The 23,699-nt window shown below is 55.8% G+C and overlaps 1 protein-coding gene across 1 annotated transcript; it reads right to left on the bottom strand.

The window, feature by feature from the left end:
• Window positions 1–35: 35 nt before the first annotated feature.
• Window positions 36–23,175, bottom strand: MIER3 (MIER family member 3). Its single transcript, XM_090276103.1, has 14 exons — window positions 23,130–23,175; window positions 22,263–22,287; window positions 19,165–19,310; window positions 15,126–15,260; window positions 14,558–14,629; window positions 13,639–13,759; window positions 12,717–12,802; window positions 12,475–12,547; window positions 10,670–10,818; window positions 8,520–8,601; window positions 7,090–7,184; window positions 2,254–2,381; window positions 2,031–2,173; window positions 36–1,935 (listed from the first exon to the last, which is right to left on the bottom strand). Exons 1-14 carry the CDS (start codon window positions 23,136–23,138, stop codon window positions 1,493–1,495), a joined length of 1,707 nt encoding a protein of 568 aa, XP_090132229.1. The 5' UTR covers window positions 23,139–23,175; the 3' UTR covers window positions 36–1,492.
• Window positions 23,176–23,699: the final 524 nt, after the last annotated feature.

Below are 23,699 nucleotides of genomic sequence, written 5' to 3'. Positions count from 1 at the left end.
GCTCGCGGGAGTCCAGTCCGCAGCGAGCACCCCAGAGGCGCACTCGGGGACGCTGCCCCCCAGGTGTACAGGCCGCGGGCTGCCCCGGCGCCAGTCCTCGCCTCCCGCGCCGCACGAAACTTCGCGGCACACGCGCTGCACGGCGTAGACACTTCGGAGCACCCTTCGCTAAAACGCGGCAAAGGAAGAGCGGTCCCCGCACCGCCCGACGGAGGGCGTCGGTGCCGGCCACAGTCCGCGGAATAAACACGCTCCGGCCCTCCGGTGCCGGCGCGGCAGCGCGCCCTTGACCGCGGACGGAGACCAGCAATGCAGCCCAGCAGGTGAGCTTTGTGCAAAGCAAAACGAGCAGAAATTGGGGTTTTAAACTACAGCGGGGCAAATTCTAAAGGAAAGGAGAACTCTGAGTTCTAACTGAAACGTGAAAGCAGAGCTTACTGCGCCCCGATACTGGGTTACTGCGGTCCGAGTGCACCTCACAGCGTGAAGACAGGCGTCCACGGAGCGAAGGCAGCCACGGTCTCTGACGAGGGCTTCTCGCTCCCGCTCCCGATACAAACCGAGTGGGAGACGCGTCTATTTCTGATCGGAACTCACATTTTCCTCGCCAGCTATTTCAGCCAAACAACAACGTTTAGATATACGTCAAGGTTCTACTGCATCACGTGTAAACCGTGGACATCCCTCCGCAACGCTAACACCTGGAACTGCAGCGCCACCGACAGCGGGACAGGTGCCCGGACGGACACCCCGCCCCGCAGGCCGGGCTCGGGACAGACGGAAGCGTCACTGGCCGGTGTCGTTTCCACAATTACAATCTTGACCGCGGTGGACAAGCCCCATCTGGATGCCACATCCTCAAACGCCAAATCTGTTTCCAATCAACGAAGTTACATAAAAGACGTCCCGACAGTGCGGGCGACTCCGTGGCACGCGGCCCCGTCGGAGGCGTCCCGGCTGGCAGGCCCCCGGCGGCGGCGGCTTCCTGGCGGCGGACTCGCCGCTCTGTAAACCGAAGCGCTCCCGTGAACGACATGAGAGAAGCGTCCGTTTTGAAAACCCCTGCAGGTGTGTGCAGTTTAAAGAAACCTACCCCTGCTGTTATTTAAGAAAACCACAAAATGCTACATTTCGCAGGAATCAGGACTGGCCCCTGTAAACATTGTGATTCCGCTGCATCCGTTACGGCAAAAGGGATTTACAGGAAGGGGAGCCGCTCCTGAGGCCGGAGCATCTGTGCTGGTTCCGAGCGGGTGGCCTCGGTCTGCAGGTTCCAGCCCGGGGGAGGGGAGCGCGAGGAGGGCGGGAGGGGTGAGCAGAGCTTAGCGCTGCGCTGATCACAGTTCAATTCCACATTTATGGGCTGAAAAATGAAAAGTCTTGACAAATCAAGACGCAGGTCTATACACACTGACATCACTGATGTCACAGCGGAACGTTCCAACGTCCAGTGAAAGACCCAGCGGAGCAGGCCCGTCCCCACCCGCCGCGCTCACTCGGAGTGCAGGGCGGCGTGCGGGTGCAGGGCGTGGGCGCTGAGGAAGCCGTGGGCCTCGCCGAAGTCGGCCACGGACATGGCCATCTTGGCACTGGCGAGGTGGTGCGCGTGGCTGTCGAAGTCCACGCCCAGGCCGCTGACGGAGACCTCGCTCATGAAGGGCTCGGGCACCGCGAGGCCCATCTTCAGCCTCTTCGCAGGCCGCTCCACGCCCTCGCTGCACGCGTTCACGGGGCTGAGCTCCGCGTGGTAGAAGCCGGTCTCGAACAGCTGGAAGCAGTCGCCCTCCCCACTGCCGGGCAGCGAGAGCAGCTCCTCGCCGCTCACGGGCACGTGGCCGCCCTGCGGCCGGGGCGCGCTGCCCAGGGCGGAGAAGCCGTCATCCAGACAGTCCACGCCCGCGGGGCTGCGGCCGGGCGCCACGCCGCCGCTCAGAGCTGCGGGGAGAAGAAAGCGGGCTGAGCGGGGCGCCCGTGGGCGGCGGTGGGGCGCTGGCCTCGCAGGGCTGTGGCACCACGGGCGCCCGCCTTACCTGCCAAGTCCCCGGCGGCGAGGGAGCTGAGGAGGCTCAGCTGCGGGTCGGGAACGGGCTCGGGGCGGTCTGAGGCCAAGGCGGGAGAAGGGACGGTCCCGCCCAGAGCTTCTGTTTCATCCACCAAACGGTCCATGTAGTCCCTGAAAAAGACCCCCGTGACTCTGAGGCTGCACAGGCCCGTGCAGACGCCGCGCCCCCGGGCGAAGCCCACGGCACTCACGTGACGCCGGGGTGGTGGTTGTACCGCTTCTTCCCAAACCTCGTCTGCTGAGCGAAGTAGTCGTAGCGCTCGGACTTCTTCCACATGTAGTAGAAGGCCACGCACTCGGCGACCGTCCTCGTTTTCACCTGACGAGAAAGGGGAGGGTTTTAAAACAGACCTGGTCTTTTATAAACTGGGTTTTTAAAGATTTTACTTATTTATTTTTAGAGAGAGGGGAAGAGAGAGAGAGAGAGAAGAGAAGGAGAGAAACATCCGTGTGTGGCTGCCTCTCACGTGCCCCCAGCTGGGCCCCGACTGGGGACTGAACAGGAGGCCTTTGGGTCCACAGGCCGGCGCTCAGTCCACTGAGCCACACCAGCCAGGGCTAAACTTTATTTTTAAAAAATTTTTTAACAACGCTGTAACTTCAGTCCATGGGACATTTTCAGAATGATGAAATCCTGAACATTTTATGAGGCTACCTTCAAAAGCCTGACGTTTGTTTTTTACTTAAACCAGAACACATGTGTTTATAAAATAAACGTGCACTGAGGAATTCTCTCACGCCCTCACGGAACACCCTGAAGCTCTGGCGTGCGTCACCGCCCTCCCCGGCCCCTCCCTGCGACCCTGGCCAGCAGGGCCCGTCCGAGCGCTGAGGGACAGTCCGTGAGCGGCCCCTGGAGCCCGCCCATCCTGAGACGCCGCGCGGGCACCCTTTCCCGGGAGGGAGCGCTGCAGCGCGGTCACGCTATCAGAGGGCCCCATGATCCAAAAGAGACTCTGGATTCCTTTGGAAAAGGGGTCGGCACTCGACGGCCCCTGGAGTGCAGGGTGACTCCCGCACTGGCAGTGCGGTGCCCCCTCCGGCACGCACTCGGCCCTCGGCTCCCGCAGAGCTGGGCAAGAGCAGCGGCGCCACGCGAGCCTCGCCGCCCGGGCTGCCCACCGGGCCAGGAGGCCAGGGCTCCCCCGACCACACCCGGCACGGGGCGAGTTCCGACGCCCAGACTGAATTCCGCACCCCTCTCTCCACAGACACCTTCTCCACTGCGGACCTGGTACCCAGTACGGAAGCTTCGGAAACTCTATCCTGACTGGTGAGCACAACACGATATAATAACTGGGAATAAGCTGTTCAAACCAAAAAAGTAAAGGACACCTTTCAACGAACATCACTAACTTTCCATCCTTGCAGAGAATATAGGCTTCCTGGGGACAGAGACCTTTCCTGTCTTGTTCACTGATGTATCTCTAAGTGCTTAAAACCACGTCTAGTAAATTATAGGACTTAATTATTTATGAAATAAACACATTTCATAAGTCATTGCAAAACTGACCGTTTGGGGGCACCCCAGACTTCTTTAAATCTCTTATCTATTAACTAAATTAAACATGTCATCTCATCTTTGAGAAGACTATGTTTTCATACATACAAAAAAGCATGAAACTATTCAACATCATACTGGAAGGTCTAGCTAATGCAACGACAAAAAAAATAAAAGAAATATAGACCAAGAAAAAGACACGAAACTTCCTCTGTTCACCGACGGACGATCATCTACATAGAAAACCCTGAAGGATCACCTGGAAAACCCTGGAACTAACCAAGGACCACAGCAAGATCAACATGCAAGTCAACTGCTCTCCTAACACCAGCACTGACCAACGAAAACCACAACACCGTTTATACCAGCACCCCACACACAGATACAAAGGGATACATCTGCCAGAACCCATGTGTGATCTAGGCAAGACAGACTGCAAGACTCCGATTAAAGAGACTGAGGAAGAACTAAGAACGGAGAGAGAATGCCCTTATGGGCAGGAAGACGCATTGCCGTTAGAATGGCAGCTCTTCCACGCTTGATCTACAGATTCAGTGCCATCCTGAACAAATCCCAGCAAGTTCCTTATGAAACACTGGCAAACCAACCCGAAGGTTTACGTGGGAAGGCAAAACCCCCGCAACACCCACCCCCACGGAGAAGCAGAAAGAGCCGGACACTCTCGACTGCAGGCCTGACCGAGGCGACAGCAACAAGGCCGTGGGGCGTTGGGGAACCCCGACAGACAGGTCAACGGGACAGGACCGAGAGCCCCCAAACGGGACCCCCACAAACAGTCAGCTGACAGCTGAGGAGGCCAGCGGAGGAAGCACAGTCCGCCGGCAGTGCTGGGCTACTGACATCCACGTGCAGAAGAAGGGTCTAGACACAGATCTGCGTCCTCCCCACGAAGTAACCCCGCGGTGGGGCACAGGCCCGGGTGCACAGCACTGAACCACACGCCTCTCCCATGGTAACGGGGGGGCCGGGACGGCCCCCAGGAGCCAGCCGACGGCTCTCTGGGAGAACGCGGAGAGCAGGGCGCACTGTGACGAGGGAAGTGAAGTCGGACTTCACGAAAACTAAAAACTGCTCTGCCTGCGAAGACACTACTAACAGAATGAAAAGACAAGCCACAGACTAGGAGAAAATGTTTCCAAAACATGTATCTGACAAAGCACTGCTATCCGAAATACACAAAAGAATCTTAAAACTCAACAGTAAAGGAAAAAACCCACCCGATTGAAGCTGGGCGGGGACTTGCCCCACGCCACCGAAGGACAGTCGCAGGTGGGCACGTGAGGAGATGCGGCACACCGTGCCCGGGCCCACGCAGTCGAACCGGCATGCCACCAGGCCACACCCGTGGGAGAGCCGCCTCCTGAAACACTGACCCTGCGGCCAGGCTGCCAACCAGAACGCACACTCCTCGCTGGAGGGACGAGCCACGCTGCGGCCACGCAATGCAGCCCTCACACCCAGGTGCTGACCCAAAGGAGGTGCAAACACCTGTCCACAAACTCCACACAGACATCCGTCCAACCTCTATTCTTAACTGTCAAAACCTGAAAGTCACTGAGATGTCCTCTAGTAGGGGAATGGACCAGCAAGCTAGTACATCCGCGGATGGAATAAAGAGAAAAGTGAGAAACGAAAAGAGCTCTCAAACCACAAGACACACAGAACCCTGGCGGCCCGCGGCTCGGTGAGAGAAGCCACTGTGAAGACCGCCTGCCGTCAGGTTCCACCAAGGACAGCACGCTGGAGGAGGGGACAGGGTCACGGTCTCCAGGGGCCAGGGGGAAGGGAAGGACAGGCAGGGCACCCGGAGTGTGGGCAGTGAAGCCCCTCGGACACATAATGGTGGACACACATCACTGTACCTTTTTCAAAAACCCACAGGACGTACAGCAGGAAGAGTGAACCCTAATGTAAACTAGGGACTTCAGTTAATAAAAACATATCAATGCTGATTTACTAACTCTAATAAACGTATCACACTAACATAAGATATTTTTAATTTTTAATTTTAGAGAAGGGGAAGGGAGGAAGAGAGGGAGAGAAACATCCATGTGACAGAAACATCGGCTGGTTGCCTGCCGTTCGCACCCTGACCGGGGACCGAACCTGCAACCCAGGCAGGTGTCCCAACCTTTCGGTTTGTGGGATGACACCCAGCCCACTCAGCCACAGCGGTCAGGGCAGTGACGTAAGATAGCAACACTCGTGGGAGCTCTGCACGTCCCGGATGGGGGAGGGGAGGTCTAAGGGAATGCTATGTTCTTACTGATCAACTTTTCCCTAAAGCAAAAACTGCTCTAAAAAATAAAGTCTCCTAATTAAAAAGGAAAAGGATAAACCATGGAACTACCCATGTAAATACTTCAGAATCCCATGTGCCTTTAGGGTGACGGAAAGTAATAATAAACTAATGAGACGTCATTATTCCAAACCGTTAGTGCGCGCGCGCACACGCACACGCGTGCTTAAAAAGCCTTTCTTAGAGCCCTTTTGGCTTCACAACAGGCGTGAGCAAAGGCACAGAGTCCCCACACCCCAACCGTCCGGAGGCCGGGGTGGCCATCGCTGCGCCTGCGGCAGGGGACGGTCTGTGGGTGTGGCAGAGGCAGAGCGGCGCCCCGCCAGGCTCCGCAGAGCCACCGCTCCCTGCCTGCGACCCTGTCGCCAGGGTTGCCTCTCCCGGAGCCACACAGTCATCAGGAGCGTCCAGTACGCAGCCCCTTCGGGGTGACCTCTCTGGCTTAGCAAGAGGCACGTAAGGGTCCTCCATGGCTTTTTCTGGCTGGACAGCTGACTTCTTTTTGGAGCTGAGCAGTCAGTCCTCTGTCACGGGGATGAACCTCGGTTTATCCATTCACCTCCAAGGGCATCTCCACTGCTTCCAAGTTTTGCCAGTTACGACGAATAGCACGGCTACAAAGTGTGGAAGCCGCTGTGCACACGTAAACCCTCAGCTCCTTTGGGTGAACAGCCAAGGAGCGCGGCTGCTGGAGCGTGCGGCAGAGGCGGGTGCACCTCGGTAGGAAACGCCGGCCTGCGCCCCGCAGTGGCTGCCCCACGGCGCTCTCACCAGCAGGGAAGCCTCCGCGGCGCCGCGTCCCCGCCGGCAGCTCGGGCTGTGAGAGTACCGTTAGCTGCTTTCAAGATCCAATGTCTCTTCAGCGCCTGCACTTCTTGCTGAAGAAAAACATTTTTGAGACCACAAACCTCTGAACAGTTTAGAAAGAAAGGAAAGTCAAGGGAACAGCCGAAGAGAAAGACTTCCAGAAACCAGTAAGTCCCGGTCTGGGAGCAGTGCACGCCGCGCGGGGCAGAGGTGCGCGCGCGGGGCCACTGCAGGCAGGTCCGAGCATCCCGCCACGCGCGGCGCAGGCCCAGAAATGTCAGCAGCGGGGAAGTGCTGGCAAGTAGCGGCTTGGTTTTCTGCCCAAGTGACCTGAAAGTTCGTTGCGTCTACTCGTTCTGACAACTAAGCAACCTCCCTGCAGCAGTTTGCCTGACTTACCTTCTTCTTCTGTATGAGATAAAAATCTTTTCCAAAAAGCATGAGCGCGTGCTCAAAGCTGCGACATTCTTCCTCCGTCCATGCCGTCATTCCCTCTGAGGAAAGCGGAAAGAGATGCGTTGGCCTCAGACACTTTCGGTGCGCTCTCCGCGTCAAAGGCCGTAAGCCGTCTCTCCCGCCCGCCCTCCCCAGCCCCGCCGCACCCCACACCCGTGCTGTGTGCTGGAGACTTCTGTTAGGGTTACCAAGAGTAGGCCCGCTATAAATCTTCTCAAAGAGTCTAGAATAGCAAAATACAAACACTGGGATTTTATTTTCTGTATGGTGGGATAAGAATTTAATGTTGTTCTACAATTTATACTCGTTCTTTTTTAAAGCAATGAGCATACTTTTTTCTAATTAAAAAAAAAGGATTTGACTTGATGTAAAATGCAGTTTATTTTGGTTTGACATCAAAACCATAAGTTCCATACACAGACCATAAAGAATCCATACATATTAACCTGAAGTCAGCTCTCAGAGTGGAAAAGACGCTGGGGACGCAGAGGACACGAGAAACGGCCCACCTCTCAGAAGGTCGGGCCTGCCCGCCGCGGCAGGTGCCGGGCCGGGAGCCCTAGTCCCTGGCTCCTCGAGCGGGAGGAGCCCAGAGGCGCAGGGAGCCAGGTCCCAAGGACTCCCAACAGGCGTCCACGGTGGGGGTGGGGGGGTGGGGGGGGGCACGAGACACAGTGTGAACTAAAGAAGAAACCACTATCTACAGAGTTATGAGAGCTTAAAATAATTTTTTTCAAAATAGCAGCTTTCACAAGGAAACATTTCAATAGACTGTCTCAGCCTACAAGTTTCGATGTACTGTTTTCAGCCTTTACGTTGTTCTAGGCCATTTCCGTAACATCACTAGGCATCGGTTCACTCCACACAGGCCTCCCGAGAGCCTCGGGGGTTGCAGCCTCCCGGACCCGCGCGGCCTACGCGCCGTAAAACGCTGTTACGTAACTGCCAGACGCACACTTCTCAAACTAAATTCAATGGCCTGTACTAACGATACATGTTTCTCTTTTAAATTTTCCATCTCCACCCATTTCCTATCCATTTTTTTCCCACAGAAAAAAAGAAAGAACAACTTTCCTCCCAATGAAATCATAAAGTCATTCTTTTTAACCACTCTGGGTACACTGTCATCTCTGGGGTCTGCTTTGTTCTGTAACTAGATCTTCCAGAAAGTGGAGGTCACGCGGGCACTAACTTTACATGAGCCGCCTCTGGTCCACCTACCATCAGAGGGCAGAGAAAGGAGAAGTCACTCCGTACAAAGATGAACAAAGACCTCACGGGGGTGTCACAGGCTGCCCTGTCCCTCACAGCACGTGCTCACTCTGACCCCCAGTGGCGTCCCCACCACCCCTCCTGGCCCCGGGGTGCCTCACCTTGGGACGCCCTTCCACGGCAGCAGTACCTCTCGATGGCTTCCTTGATGTTATGGTCACACCTAAGAAGCTCATACAATGCCTAGGAGAGAGGAAAACAACTAGTCAATAAAAATAGCCCAAGTCCATACTTACAGCATTAAAAACCAACCAACCAACAAGAGTCCTGGCAAATGCCAGCTGAAACGCCCTCGGGACATTTGGGGGCACAGGTGCTGTGACGATCAGCCTCCGCGACCACCCTGTGGGTGCCCCTGCCACCTGACCCCGCCCCTCGGCAGTCATCTGCCAGGGGCCCTCTTGACCTTTATTATCACCAGGTCTTCTGAGTGGGGGAAGCCCCCTATTCTGTATCACTTTTTCCAGCTGGGAACAATCAGAACTACCCAGCTCCGACTCTGCAGGGCTGCGTCCTGCCTTCGAGCGTTCTATCGGCAGAGCACAGAAGCGGGCCTGCGCGGGAACTAGGACCTTCAGGGACTGGGGACGACAACGGCCTCACTCACTCCCATCCATCACAAAGGTCTCATTGTCTTTAAATCAGAATTTCTTCCTATTAAGTCTGTTTGAAATTACGAATATATTAAATAGAAGTAGACAGAAATCAATTGAAAGTTAAATAATAATCCACCTTCCCAAGTAAGTTTCATGAAAGGCAAGGATGGCTCAATATTGGCAAACCTGTATTAATTTATTAACTTAACCTATCTATATGTTATCATCAGTAGGTTAGTAATCGATACATTAATAATTAACCATTGAAGAACAATCACAACAGCCGCAGGGAAGCACCTGGTAAATTAGTGCCCACTTCCAATTTAAACAGCAGAACCGTGGTGGCTGTGGGCAGACACCTTCCACCCTCCCGCCCTGAAGGCCGCGGCAGGAGCCAGCGCCCGCCCGGCAAGACACAGGCCACAGAGCACCGCGGCCGGCGTCCCTGAGCTGCGGCACGCGCAGCCGCACACGCGGCAGGAGCAAGCGGTCGAACGATGGTGAGGACGGAGTAAGAGCAGGACGCAGCAGGGACTTTAAGGCTGGAAAACCTAAGAGCAACAGCTGAGGATCATTACGTCAGCAGTTTCAACAGCTGAGAAAAATGTAAAAACTGATATTCCTCTGTATCAACAACATACAATTATAAATATAAGAGATCCCACTCATAACAGCACTGAATACACACTATTTAAAAGATATTAATGATCCGACCCACGGGCATGGACTGGGGGGGTGGGATTGCTGGGGGAGGGGGGGTGCTGGGTGGAGGGGAGCAAAGGGGGGAAAATTGGAACTATTGTAACAATATAATCAATAAAATACACTTTAAAAAAAGAGTAATGAATTAAATTAATTAGCTGCACACCATGTTCAAACAAAAACATCTGAGTGATGAAAACAGTCAATAAATAGGGAGTCACAGGTCATGTTCTTGAAGTGAAGGTTTCATGTTCCAAAGGTACTAATTCTTCCAAAATTAATTTATCCCTTTAACGAAACATCAGTACGAGAACCCAACGGGACTTCCCCGGACAGCAGAGGAGCCCTTGGGAAGTTCAGAGCGTGACTTCCCTCCGTCCCCCGGGCACCGGCCAACATCTGCCAGTCTCTGGTCCCTGCCAGTCACGCCCTGGGCTGGCAGAGCCACGGGCATGGTGTCGGGGGCAGAACAAGGCTATTTAAAAAGTCCTTCCTAGGCGAGAGTCCCACCCCCACACCACACGACCAGGAGACGGAAGTTCAAGAAGAATCCAAAAAGACGTTTATCGTAACCCTCAAAGTCCCCCAGAGAATGTCTGAGTAAATGGTGTTACAGCCACGGAAAGGGACACGCAGGCACCAAGAACGGAGAAGCGAAGAGCGCCCCGTGGCAAAGGACGGCGGCTCAGTGATTACAGGACACAAAGGAGCCGAAGGAAGATGTGTGCACACGGACAGGGAAAGACCAGAAAACACGGAACCACAGTCTCGAGAAGTTTTTAACCAGTGTTTTCCAAGTTTAAAAAACCTATCAGAAAAGGAAATATAAAATCAAGTAAACACGAAATAATAAATGCCAGGGAGACACCAGGGGTGATGGGAGGCGCATCTGCGGGAGCCGGGAGCCGTTGGGGACAGGCCCGCGGGCGGCTGCGCCACGGGCCGGGGCTCACCTGCTCGTTGTCCCTCGTGAGCGCGCCCGCGGGGCCCCTGTCCGCCTTCGCGTCCCCAGCCCTCAGCGCGGTCTCCACGAGGTACTCCTTCACTCTGCTCTCCAGGACGACGCCGGGACGCCAGAGCAGCTGGTCCTCCTGGTCAGGCCCTGCGGAGCACAGGTGGACAGTGAGCGCCCTCGAGAGGGAGCCCACCCTCCTCTTCCTCGCCAGCTCCACACTGGGACAAGCCGCTCCCTGCGGGGACAGTTGGCCGGGTCACTGGCAAAGCTTTACAACACGTGTAACTCTGTGAAGAACCAAGTGCATTCCCGCGGCTGAAGCAGGCAGCTCTGCTGGGGGCAGAATCCGTGACCGACCGGAACGTCCCCTGCCCAGTCCAGCCTCCCGTGAACTCCCCGGCGGTGCCTCAGAACCGCCCCGTGCGGGGTACGGATAACCGCGCGAGTTCCTCAAGCCCCTCCACGGGGTTTTCCTGTGAACCCCCAAAAGGGCTCTAGGAGATGTCCAGAAGTTAAAAGTGGACAACTAAATAAAAACTAAAGGATCTGCCAATAATGAAATACCTAATAAAGGTTCATTTTTCCTTTTTTTCCATCTTTCCTTTATTGACTTCCTCCCAGAAGTTAAATGTTTATTTGCAGAAGGCAGATAAACCAAAAACGAACGAGAGTAAGAGGCGTCAACTGTCTACACTCACGTAAAGGGACCGACGGACCACCAAGCCAACCGCCGCTAACAGGAGCGCCTCACACGCACACCCAGTGCCGGGGCACGGAAGCCCCCACCCCCGCGGTGGGCCAGGCCACTGCCCGGGCCCCGCCGCGCTGTCCCCAGCGCTGCCTTCGCGGCCCGCGGGCGCCAGCACTGCCAGCGGAGGTAACTGCTGGGAGCTCCCCGGGCGGCAGGGGCCACAGCACGCGCGCCACGTTCCCCGCTGGTGGCGCTGCACCACCACTTCCGCGGGCGAGAGTCAGCTGTGGTGACTCTTCTGGAACCAGTGTCTTTACTCTTGGGTCAGCTGGGTTCGCTCCCTCAGAGGGCAGAGAGGGGGCCTTCCCTCCTGGGTGCGTACGGAGCTGAGAGACCTTGACCGCTGCCAGGGGCCGGGCATCGGAAGACGCGGCGACGGCCCGCTTCCCTGGGACAGCGGTCTCTCGGCCCCGAGAGCAGCTGAGGGAAACGGTGATGCCGGGACAGCCATGGCTGGCGGGCAGGGCGACCAGGCCTCCCTGCCTTTCCGTGGGGACAACGGGACAGAGGAGGAGGGAAGGAGGACTCCGGACACACTGGGCTGCCGCTGTGACCTCACGGCGCCCAGGCAATGCCGCGCTCACCAAGGACGCGGAATTGCACCCCCACCTTGAGGGCCTCCCTCGCCCTGTCCCCAGACCCCAGGGACCAGCCAGCAACCGAGGCGGGGCTCACGGCAGGGCAGCCAAGAGCGGGACCGTTCGCTCCATGGCCTCCGCTTCCAGGACGGGCAGGTCTTTTTGACTCAAGAGTCTTCTTTCCAAGAGGATCGCCCCCGAGCATCCTCGCGATCTCAGGTGGTAAGGCCCTACCCGACTCTTTCGGAGCCAGAGGCAGGCCAGGCGCCCGTCCCCCACGTTAACAGGGGCGGGGAGGCCGGACGTGGGGTCCCGCATGGACACAGGCATGGCATTCCTTAGCCAGGCCCGCAGCTTGCCGGCCTCTGAGTCACCCTCCCCACGGCCACAGCCGGTCCCTAAGGAGGCACTTAAATGAACGCGGGGCGAGGAGACCCAGCCGGCCCGGCCCTATCCCGCCAGCGCCTCTCTCACCTCTCTCGTCGCCACCATACACGCCCAGATACGGGGGGATCTCCGCTTGATACTGCAGACCGATCATTATCTCCTTCGGGACGAGGCAGAGAAGCAAGGACACCTTATTATGAGAGCAAATACTGGAAACATTTCCAACTCATTCATCAGTTACTGCAGGTCAAAAGAAACTGCACCGTGTAGTAACAAAATTTCTTAAAAAGCCATTTCAATACTTTAGTCCAAACGATCGCTCAGCTTACCTTCCTCAAATCCTCAGGGGAGCTGCCGCTGTCTGTCTCGGTGTCTTCAACCTCTGAGTCTTTGTCCCCATCACAAGCAGTATTTGCTTAGAAGAAGAAAACCACATTTCAGAAGGGTTCTATCGCCTGCTTCTGAGGCAGAAGGGAGAGCGCCTGGCACACGGCACGTGAGAGCGTGCTGACTACCCGGATCAGCACACACACACCAACCCCCGCACTCCTCCCGCGTCCCTGACATCAGACAAGACCCTGAAGATTCTGGACAGTGCGCGGTGTCCTTGCGGTTACGTGCACTCAGGCCGCAGTCTGGGAAGCCACACGCCGGCCACCGGGGGCACCTTAAAAAAGGTCGAGCACCGCAGGTCGGTTTACAAATCAGACTGAGACGCACCCAGAGAGCGCCCACTGCGTCCGTCCCAGTCATGTCTACGCATGCGTGGGACATGTGCGTGTGCATGTGAACTGGTTAACTGAACGGCTGCACCATAAAAATACCTGAACAACAAGCAAGGTGCATATAAGAAGTTATTTCTGTTCAAAGACCTAAACGTTACTGATGCACGTTCAGGGACAACCCCAAGAACTACAAGGAAAGAAAGTGATTAAATAAATCACTAAAGATAAAACATACATTTTGAGCAAATGACAGTTTTTAAAAACGGGCAAGTAAGGGCCAGTTGACAGAAGTCCAGAGTCCATGAAATGTCGCGGCTGAACTAGGACTGATTCTCACGGGAACAGGTGAGTCTTGGAAAACAAACAGCCGTGCAAAGCTAAGCAAGCGGCCGGACTTCCAAACCCAGCACCCGCTGCCCGCGAGCCCGGTGAGAGCGGTCACCGTTTCAATCAAGTAAAAAACTGAGACTATTTGCACAAACCACCGAATGCGATGAAACGCCCCCGCCAGCCCCCCAGTTCTTACATCGCAGAGGCCGCAGGAAGAAGCCGGGAGCCTCGTGGGAGGTCACGGACGGCGTCAGGTCGTCTGCGGAGGACTGGGTCTCCTCGCTGTCCCCTGACAAGAGGTCTTTCGCTATTTCCTCCTGTAAGAACAGGAGGTGGCGCTGGAGTCAGAAACGACCCCACTCGTGGGCTTTGCAGACGCCCTCCCATAACACTAGGCACAAAAGTTCCTTTGGTATTACAGTTAAGGACTAGTGGAAGCTCCTTTAGTTTTGAGAGAACCTGGAATTCTATAATTTACTTCATGTAAATGTTTAAAAACACCTAAGACTTAACCGTGTTGAGTAACTAGACATTTACAACAAACGATGCGCCAGGTCCGCGGGAAGGGGAAGACCCTGGCTGGGGCTGCAGGCTGCTTCTCAGAGACTTTAACACAAAAGCAGTCCCACGCGGCGGTCAGCACCTCGCCTCCCCTGGCCGTCCGCGCCCGAGGGCTCCGCACCCACAGCCCCGCCTGCAGATCAGGGCGCCGGGCACTAAGCAGCCCGGCCCACGACGCCGTCTGTCCTGACGAACACGCAGACTTCCCGCCCCCCGACAGCGCAGTGTGGCCACCGAGAGATGACCTACAGCAGGCGGGAGGCCCTACTCGCTGTCCGCAGAGGGGCCCCGAGCACCCTCAGAGACGCGCGTTCCGGGGGGTCCCAGGGCCGCTCCCCCCGCCCCCCAGACGCCGAGGGACAACTATAAACCCAGTCCGAGAAGCCCAGTCAGCCCACCCTTCCTGTAACTGGGGAAGTCCCACTGGTGAAGGGCACCGGCCGGCAGCAGGTCTGGGCTGGGCCGGGGCCGGGCCGCGTGGTCTGCTGAGCGCGATGCTGCTGCCTGCGGCCCACTCACATCACATTCAACTGAGAAGGGGGAACATAACTCACAGGAAGAGGCTCCAGGATGTGGATTCCTCTCCCTGCCTGAGATGGGGAAGGCGAGGGAGGCGCCCCGGGGATCTGTTAGCAGAGACAGCGCTGTGTGAATGTCCCTCGGCAGGGACCGGCCTGCCCCGCACCAGCCGGTCAGTGACGGGCCCGAGGCAGCGCGGCCGCCACCCCTCGCAGGGCCCCGGACGCAGAGCTTCTCTCTGACCCTCCCCGCCTGAGCCGCTTGGTTTGAAGGCTCCCAGGGGACTCACTGATCAATGCATTCAGTGTCACAGGGTCAAACGAGGTTCGGGCAGAATCTACGTTTAGGCAAAACACGTCCACCAGGACAGACGGACAATCAGGGAAGGGCACTCCAACATGCAACATAGGAGAAAGCTCGTGCCGCCTTTGAAGCAGCGCCGCTGAAGCCGGACAGCGTTCAGATCCGCCGCCCAAGCAGTAACAGCAATGGGCTGATAAGAAGCTTACATTTCAGAATCAGAAAACCCCTTAAGTTCAGGGACACTAATAAAAACGGCCGTGGCCACGGCCTGCGACGCCTCCTCGCCAGGCTCGCACTCACTTTGTCCAGGGTCATGTCCGGCAGCTCGTCGGCGAGCCCGCTCGGGGAGCTGTTGGCACTGGAGCCGGTGACGGCGGGCAGCGTGGGCTCGCAGCCGTAGAAGGCCAGCAGGTCCTCCAGCGGCATGCTCCCCTCCTGCAGGAACCGGGCGCGGCGTCAGCGCGGGCCGGCACAGCCCACCGCCGGCAGGTCCGGGCCAGGCTTCCGTTCTCCCGCCCCTGCCGACGACAGTCCCGCCCCCACGGCCGCCGCGAAGGTGCCCACCAGCCTCCAGCACCACCCGCTTTCCCTCCAGCTTCTGCGCTGCCGGGAGGACCCGCCCTGGAAACACTGCCCGCCGGTCGGTACTAACTGGTCACTGTCAGCGCGAACAGTCGCCCCCTGGGTTATTTACTTGGCACGTGACTTAGAAGGCAGCCGAGGGGAACCTTTGCTGACCGATGACAAACACCAACGCCCGCTGTTATTCGTGTTCAGGACACAGTTCTCCTTTCTGGGTTTTATCTTCCTAAACCATCTACTGAAGGCGAGGACTCTGAGGCTGAGCTGCGGTTCGAGTCCCAGGACCCCCAGCCCTCTCCCTGGCCGAGCCCCCCGTGGTGCCCAGCGCCCCCCCCCCGACCCCCAGTACTGCTGCTCAGCTGAGCCGTGAACAGCGCGGGCTTGAACCTCGGGGGTCCCTCAGACACGGGCTGCTTTCAGTAAATACACGGGAAGAACTTCCTGGGGATCTGTGACAACTCACAGACTTGCACACAAACCTTGTGCCTCTCCTTTCTCTAGCTGACTCTGAGAACACAGCGTATAATGCACATAACAGACGAAACACGTGGTACCCGGCTGCTTATGTTCCAGCGAGGCTTCTGCCCAACTGTGGGTTACCAGTTACGCTCACATGGGCGGGGGGCGGTCAGCACCCCAACCCCCACGGTGGTCAAGGGTCAACTGTGTTTCCTTTGAAAAATATTTTAATTCAACTACTCAAGTGTGTAGAACTATTTATAATTATTTGAATAAATAACTTAAAAAAACATATTCACGGACGAGGTAAATGTTATGTCCCTCCGTGAAGAGACTCATTTTTAAAGCTCGCCCGGGGGCGTCGTTTCCCTCGGGAGTAAGCGCCTGAGCCCCGAGTGCCGGCAGCACCGAGCCCCTGCTGAGCGTGAGCGTGGGGAGCCGGGAGGACCCCGCAGCCCCGGCGGCAGCAGCAGGGACACCGAGGCGGCGGGGTCGGGCCCCCAGGGCAGGCCTGCACCTTTGCGGGCACAGCCCGCACGCGTGTCCCTGTGCCTGATGAGAACACGCCCACGCTAAGTAAACTCACGGTGGGGTGCAAGAGCCCCCCTTGTGTGTGAGCCTGCGGAGGGAGTGGCCTGTCCCCCGACCACCCCTCACGGCCCGTGACCCCTCCACTTGGGACAGAAGCCGCAGGAAGCTGCTCTGGAGGCACGGAGCCACGCAGCCTGAGCTGGACGGTCAGCCTGGGCCACGGGTGAGCCGCACACACGACTCCTCCCGAGTCCAGGAACCAGGTGGAAACCCTCCCCTGACCAGCCAGTGCAGCTAGGGGGGCACTAGTCTCATGCGGAAGTGGGAGAGGTGCCTGAAAAGGGACGAGTTCTGGGCAAGCAGCATTGTTCCCTCTCAGGTCCCTCCCCCACACACAGCGCCACAACATGGTGAAGCAGGTCACTCTCTACTGACGAGTCCCTAAGGCTCCGCCCCTTACAACATAACAGGTGCGACAGCTCTGCCTAAGACACAGAGGCAAACACACACAGGAGCCTGTCAGAATGAGGAGACAGGGAAGTATGGCCCAAAAGAGGGCACGGATCAAGGTTCCAGTGGGAGAACTAAGTGACGAGGAGATAGTCAACCTCACAGACGAGGAGACAGCCAACCTAACAGATGCAGAGTTCAAAACACTGGTGAAAGATGCTCACAGGCTTGACAGATATGCTTGAGTACGGCAAACACTTAAGGGAAGAAGTGAAGGCTATGCTAAGTGAAATGAAGGAAAATCCACACAAAACCAATGGTGAAGGGAAGGAAGCCGGGGTTCAACTCAATGATTTGGAACATAAGGAAGAAAAAAAACAGTCAACCAGTACAGAATGAGGAAACAAGAATTGAAAAAAATGAGGAGAGGCTTGGGAACCTCTGGGACAACTTTAAACATGCCAACATCCGAATCAGGGGGGTGCCAGAAGGAGTAGAGGAAGAGCAAGAAATCGAAAACAAAATTGAAAAAATAATGAAAGAAAATTTCTCTAATTTGGTGAAGGAAATAGACATACAAGTCCAGGAAGCACAAAGAGTCCAAAACAAGTTGGACCCAAAGAGGACCACACCAAGACAGAACATAATCAAAATGCCAAAGGTTCAAGATAAAGAGAGATATTAAAAGGAAGAGAAAAGAAGACAGTTACTTAGAAGGAGTTCCCATAAGAATGTCAGTTGATTTCTCAAAAGAAACTGCAGGCAAGAAGAAACTGGCAAGAAGTATTCAAAGTGATGAAAAGCAAGGACCTACAACCAAGACTACTCTACCCAGCAAAGCTATCATTTCGAATGGAAGGGCAGATGAAGTGCTTCCCAGACAAAGTAAAGCTGAAGGAATTCATCATCACCAAGCCATTATTATATGAAATGTCAAAGGGACTTAAGAAAAAAAAAGATCAAAACTATGAACACTAAAATGACAACAAACACATCTATCAACAACTGAATCTAAAAAATAAAAACAAAATCCAATTAACCAAACCAGAATAGGAACAGAATCATAGGTATGGGGATCATCAGGAGGGTTATCAACTGGGAGGAGGAGGGGGAGAAATGGGGAAATGGTGCAGGGACTAAGAAGCATAATCGGTTGGTACAAAATAGACAGGGGGAAGTTAAGAATAATATAGGGAAGGGTGAAGCCAAAGAGCTTATATGCACGACCCATGAACATGAACTAAGGGGGGTGGGATTGCTGGAGGGAAGGGGGCTACTGGGCAGAGGGGAGCAAAGGGGGGGAAAAATTGCAACTGTAACAACATAATCAATACAATGTACTTAAAAAAGAAAAAGAAAAAGGGGACATGAAAAGTCAAGAGATTATTATTATTCAATAGTATTCCTGAAAGGTTTTATTATTCTCAGCTGATTAGAAATTTGCAAATAAGGTTAATTTATAGATAATCCTACATTTTTTCAAGGTGACCCTTATGCAGGCCTCTTTTGTAGTCCTTGTATAAATATGTGTTCAAAGTCCAGTTCGTTTGAATTTATATAGACTTGGATTTTAAAAGTTATTAACTCCACTTACTCCTGACAACTTTTAAAGATGACTGGGGGTGAACAGAAAATGGGATGTTACTACCTTATGTTTTAAAATAGAGTGAAACTTCTTCTCTTGTAATATTCTGAGAGCTCTACCCACGTGTGAGTGACCTGAAGAGAAGCCCCTCCCTGCCCCTGCTGCAGGGGCCTCAGGCTCCGCCCTCAAAGGGAGGTGCGGCCCAGCACGCGGGGCACTGGGCGCTGAGAGCCGAGTCTGTCTGTGCCCACACCCAACCGACCTCGGCAGTCCGGCAGTCCGTCTTGTCACAGGTGTACCTCCTTCACTGTGCTGGCATAAGCTTAAAAATTAGGTCAGCAGCCCTGGCTGCTGTGGCTCAGTGGACTGAGCGCCGGCCTGCGAATCAAAGCATCGCTAGTTCGATTCCCAGTCAGGGCACAGGCCTGGGTTGCGGGCCAGGTCAACAGTTGAGGACACGCAAGAGGCAACCACACATGGATGTTTCTCTCTTTCTCCTTCCCTTTCCCTCTCTCTAAAAATACATAAATAAAATCTTTTTAAAAAACTAGGTTAGCAGATAGAACATAATTTTTAAAAATTAAATTAAAAAGTACTTATTAGGCTATCCTCCCACGTGATGATAAAATCAGTGACATTCTGTAAAAGTTAGATCAAAAACAGTAGACTGTAAAATATAATTGACAACAGAATTCCAAAATCTTTGCTGCAAGTTCAAGTAACACCCTGTACCTTTTCTAAGTCTTCGATCTCCGCGCTGAAGTCTTTGCCCCTGTCCACCACCTCCTCCTCCTCCAGAGCCCTGTCGTCACCGTAGCCGGGCGCCAGCGTCTCAGCGGTCGGGTCAAAGTCATGATCCGCAGAAGACAAAGACCCTACTGGGATGAAACAGACTCAATCGCTTTACAGGTTCACATGGCTACTCACAAAAGGAAATTATCTGTGTTCTTCTGCCAGGGCCTTTTAACGTTTACGTGTGAGCTTTAATGAATGCATTTACTATACACTTCACAGGTTATAAAGGGAGACCATACAGTTCTGAAAAGATACCTAAACCAGCAAAAGCGGTGGGTGGAATAACTTAACAACACTTGCATGAGGAGCCCAATCCACAAGCACAAGACTTATAAAAGCAGCAAAGTGATAGTTAAATGAAGTGGCCCTAAAAAATGTTCTCATAGGAAAGTCAAACTTGCTTATGAGGTTAGTTTAATACATTTGTCTAAAGGCAATGGGAAAATGTTGGAAGGATTATGAATCCAAGATTCCACAAGAATCTGTTATACACTAAGGCTAAACGCTTTGGGAGAAGAGACTATAAATGTTACCCAAATTCCAAACCTCTATCAAAGATGCGAAATACGACAGAAACCTGGTTTTGGAACAAACCCAGTTTCTGAGAAGCAGCTGTACAGCAATCTAGTCCTGAACAGCATCTCAAGCTCCCGGCATGCGTCAGACGGGCCTTACACGGTGGGAACATGCTTTCCTTCGGGTTACTAAAAAATATTCTGAACATTATGTGCAGGGAATACAGAAAATCATAGGTTTTGGAAGATGCAGCCCGTTGCAAATTGTTTCGGCCAATTCATACTTGTTTATATAATTGTAACACATTTTAATGATAAATATGAAGTAACAAGACAGTCTGAAAACAAAGTGGAAAAATAAATAAGACCCACAATCCCAAGAGAAAGAAATCAAATGATGGAAAACGGGATTTTCTCCGTGTGTTTTGCTCCAGAATCTAATTCAGTCAGACCAAGGACTCCCAGAGCTGGGAAGGAAGGAAGTGCAGAAGCTCGGGGTGAACGGAGGGAGGTGCGGAGATCCACCCTCAGTGTCAAGTCTGCTCTCCTTCTAGTCAAGCTCTTTAATAGTTTGAAATTTCAATCACTTAAGGACAGTGTGATAAAATACTGAGCTGGACCCGAGATTTTTCACTATGGAAAAAACTACAGACAGAAGTCAATGTTTTTGATTCTGAGTTTGGAGAACACTGATCATTTGCTCAAAATATATATATATATTTTTTTTATATATATAATTTCTATGGGACTTTATTCTTTAGGAGATTTACATTATTACGTTATTTTTAATGCTGAAAATAGTACCTGTTAAAGTACAGGTGGATTAACTTAATTTTAAGGAAAATATATTTACTAAATACGTAGCTTAAAAGCAGAGCATTCACCCTCACAGGTTTTTTTGAGGAGCCCCTGGAAACCTCTGTGGCATGCCAGGGGTCTGGGAGACCCGGACAGTGACTTTCCGCTGCTCGGAGGGCAGAGCTCCCCCCTCTTTGTGGTCCACGCACCCCGTGGCTGGGAAGCAGGTCCCTGTTCACGTGGAAGACGCTCAGTAATCGCCAGGCACGAGGGGCCTCAGGGTCTACCCTTGGCTTTGTCCCTGGCTTTCTGGAACCCCAGGCGGGTCATTTAAACTCTCTGGGCCTCCGTCCAGCTTTTCATTGTAAAACACACAGGGTTGGCTTAAGTGACCTCAAGAGTCTCTTCTAGCTCTAAAATCCTCTTTAAAATTGACTCATCGATTGAAAACAGGTTATAAGTTTGTTTAAAAACCAAAACCACACCGTCCTTTTGCTTGCTGTTCAGACTGCAACATCTTAACAGCAGACAGTGATACGAAATGGAAAAATCCCATTATCATCCAGATGTTTGGCATCACGCGCATAAATATCCTTTTCCTGAAATCAGTCATAACGAAGAAATGTTTGTCTCAAAATTACAGAAACGTCCCAAAATGACTTTTAAACGTGAAGATGTGGGCAGTTATTTTTAAATAGCCACAAATTTCTCGTCCCCAGTGTTAACTACTTTACAATACCCTGAACGAGAACCCAGAGAGGCCTCAGAGGCCGACCGAACACACAAGCGACCCACGAGGGGGCGGCCCGGGGCGGCCGGGAGCTTGGGCGGCGCGGGGCCTGGAGCGCTTGGAGCCGCTCTGAGCTGGGGGGGGGGGGGGTGGCTCCGCAGTTAGTCCCCAGCGTCCTCACGGTGAAATGGGGGAGCTGCACTCGTCCAGAGGGCGTTTGTCCGGAGCCTGAGACGGGAGGCGCAGTCCGGAGCGCGCTGGGAAGGGGTGGGAGACGGAGAGCGACCCTCACGCTTCGCAGGCCACCAGGACGGCTGTAGGGGTCCCCGGCCCCCCAGACGGTAGCCACGGTGCCTGGCCCAGGGCCCTGGAGCGAGTCCGCGTCGCATCCCAACCTCACAGCGCCTTCCAGCCCCGAAAGGCAGAGAAACGGAGCGCGCGCCTAAGCCCGACTTGGAAACCCTGCGCTGCTTCTCACTAGGCAGCTTTTCCTAACTCTCCAAGCTCGATTTTAACACAATGTACTGCCATCTCTCAGTTCTGAAAGCTGTATGAGACAAACCAGGGGAGCTGCCCCAACGTTCTAACAAATTAAGTCAAAAGTAACATCTCCGCTCAATTTCCTAAGCCGTGCAAAGATGGTTTCGGATTCACTGTTTCCAGCGTGGAGAAAAAACACGATGTGTCAGGAGCAGAGAACAGTGGTCTGTTATCAGCTTTGTAACATGGTCTTTTTTTCAACCAGCAAAAAAAGAAAGAGAATAGTATAAAGGCATGAAAACTGCAAAGAGTATTATTACGATTCAATCGTGTTGCTGAAAGGTTGTTATTCTGGGCTGATCTCAACTTAATTACCGAGACAGGCACTGAAAGTCTTAGAAACGCACGATGCAGAGCTCGAGGACAAACTTTTGCGGGGAAACCTCCAGCGGCACATCTCTGAGCCCCGTGCCCCTGGGGACCCACAGGAGAGGTGAGAAAATAGGACACACCTGGGCTGGAACTCCCGAAAGAAGCCTGGAGAGAGGAGAGAGCGCGCGGTTAGCTGGGCGGCCGGCGCTGGGAGGCCGCCCTGGGGCGAAGGAGTCCCGCCCGCCGCGCTCGCCCCGGGCCCGCCCGGCCTCCCTCCCGAGCCCCGGGCGCGGATCCGAGCCGGACAGGCGGGTGCGGCCGGCCGGGGCGCTCAAGGAATCGCCGCCGGACAGGGGGTCCGCAACCCCGGCGCCACCCCGCATCTCAGGGTCCCGAACCCCCGGCTCCCCTGTCCGGTCCTCGTCCCCCGGCACCTGCGCACCCCGCGCCCGGGTCCCCCGTCCGCGCCGAAAGGAGGCCGGAGCGCAGCTAGACCGTCTTGCCAGACAGGAGCGAACGCATCCCCCGAGCGGAGCGCGGAGACGCTGGTCCCTCCCGCGCGTCCTGTCCCCCGCCCCCCACCCCGGCTCACCGGTCCCGGGGGACGCGGCCGGCACCCTGCAGGGGACAGGGCCGCCCAGGGCCCCGGGGCGCAGCGCGCAGGGTGTCCGCCCGCCCCGCGCCTTCGGGCTCCCGCACCCCGCCCTCCGCGCCCCTCCGCGCCCGCCGCCCGGACCCCGCAGCAGGGAGCCGCTCCTCCCGCGGGCACCGTCGTGGCCCCGCCGCCGCCCCGCAGTCCGCCCGCAGGCAGCGCCGGGCTCCGCGTCCGCCCGCGGCCCCGACTCGGCGCCGTCCCCGGCCCGGGGCTCGCTGCCCGCCCGCTGCGGCCTGGTCCCGCCGGGGGCCCGCGCGCGCCCGCCGCCGCCGCCGGAGACGCGGGAGGCCCGGGCCGCCCAGGCCGGAGGGGACGCCGGGCCGCTCGGCCGCCTCCCGCCGGCCCCGCTCACCTCCGCCATGTTGCTGCCTTCAGGGCGAGCGAGCGAGCGAGCGGCGCCGAGCAGGCCCCGGATGGCGCCCCAGCCAATGGCCGCCGCCGCCGCCGCCGCGGGCCCGCCCGCGCCCCCGCCCGCGCCGCGCCCCGCCCCGCCCCGCGCCCCGCCCCCCGCCCCGCGCGCCCCCCGCCCGGCGGTCCGGCTCGCCCCCCGCCCCGGCAGCAGGAAAGTTCCTGCCCAGCCGGAGGGAGCGGGGCGCCGGACGGACCCACGTCCAGCGGGGCGCGGCCGAGACCCCCGACGCCGCGGCGGGCGCGGGCGGGGCGCGGGCGGGGGGACGCGGGGTCGGCCCGGGACGACAGCAGCGACCCGGCCCCTGGACGGTTCCCGGGCCGACCCGCCGGCCCTGGGCGCGCGGCGGCGTGGGGGGCCCCGGGGGACAGCGACCTCCGCTGCGCGAAGAGCTGGCGACGGGCAGACGCGCACAACTCGGGGGAGACGCTCGGGAAATGTAAGTCGTGCGCGAAGGAGAGAACCCGCGCCAGCCCTAGGCGCTGTCACCCACCCGCCGGCACAGGGAGACCC

Source organism: Furipterus horrens, unplaced genomic scaffold (assembly GCF_987537825.1).
Source record: "Furipterus horrens unplaced genomic scaffold, mFurHor1.1.pri manual_scaffold_5, whole genome shotgun sequence".
Taxonomy (NCBI): domain Eukaryota; kingdom Metazoa; phylum Chordata; class Mammalia; order Chiroptera; family Furipteridae; genus Furipterus; species Furipterus horrens.
This window is presented reverse-complemented; position numbering and strand designations above follow the sequence as displayed.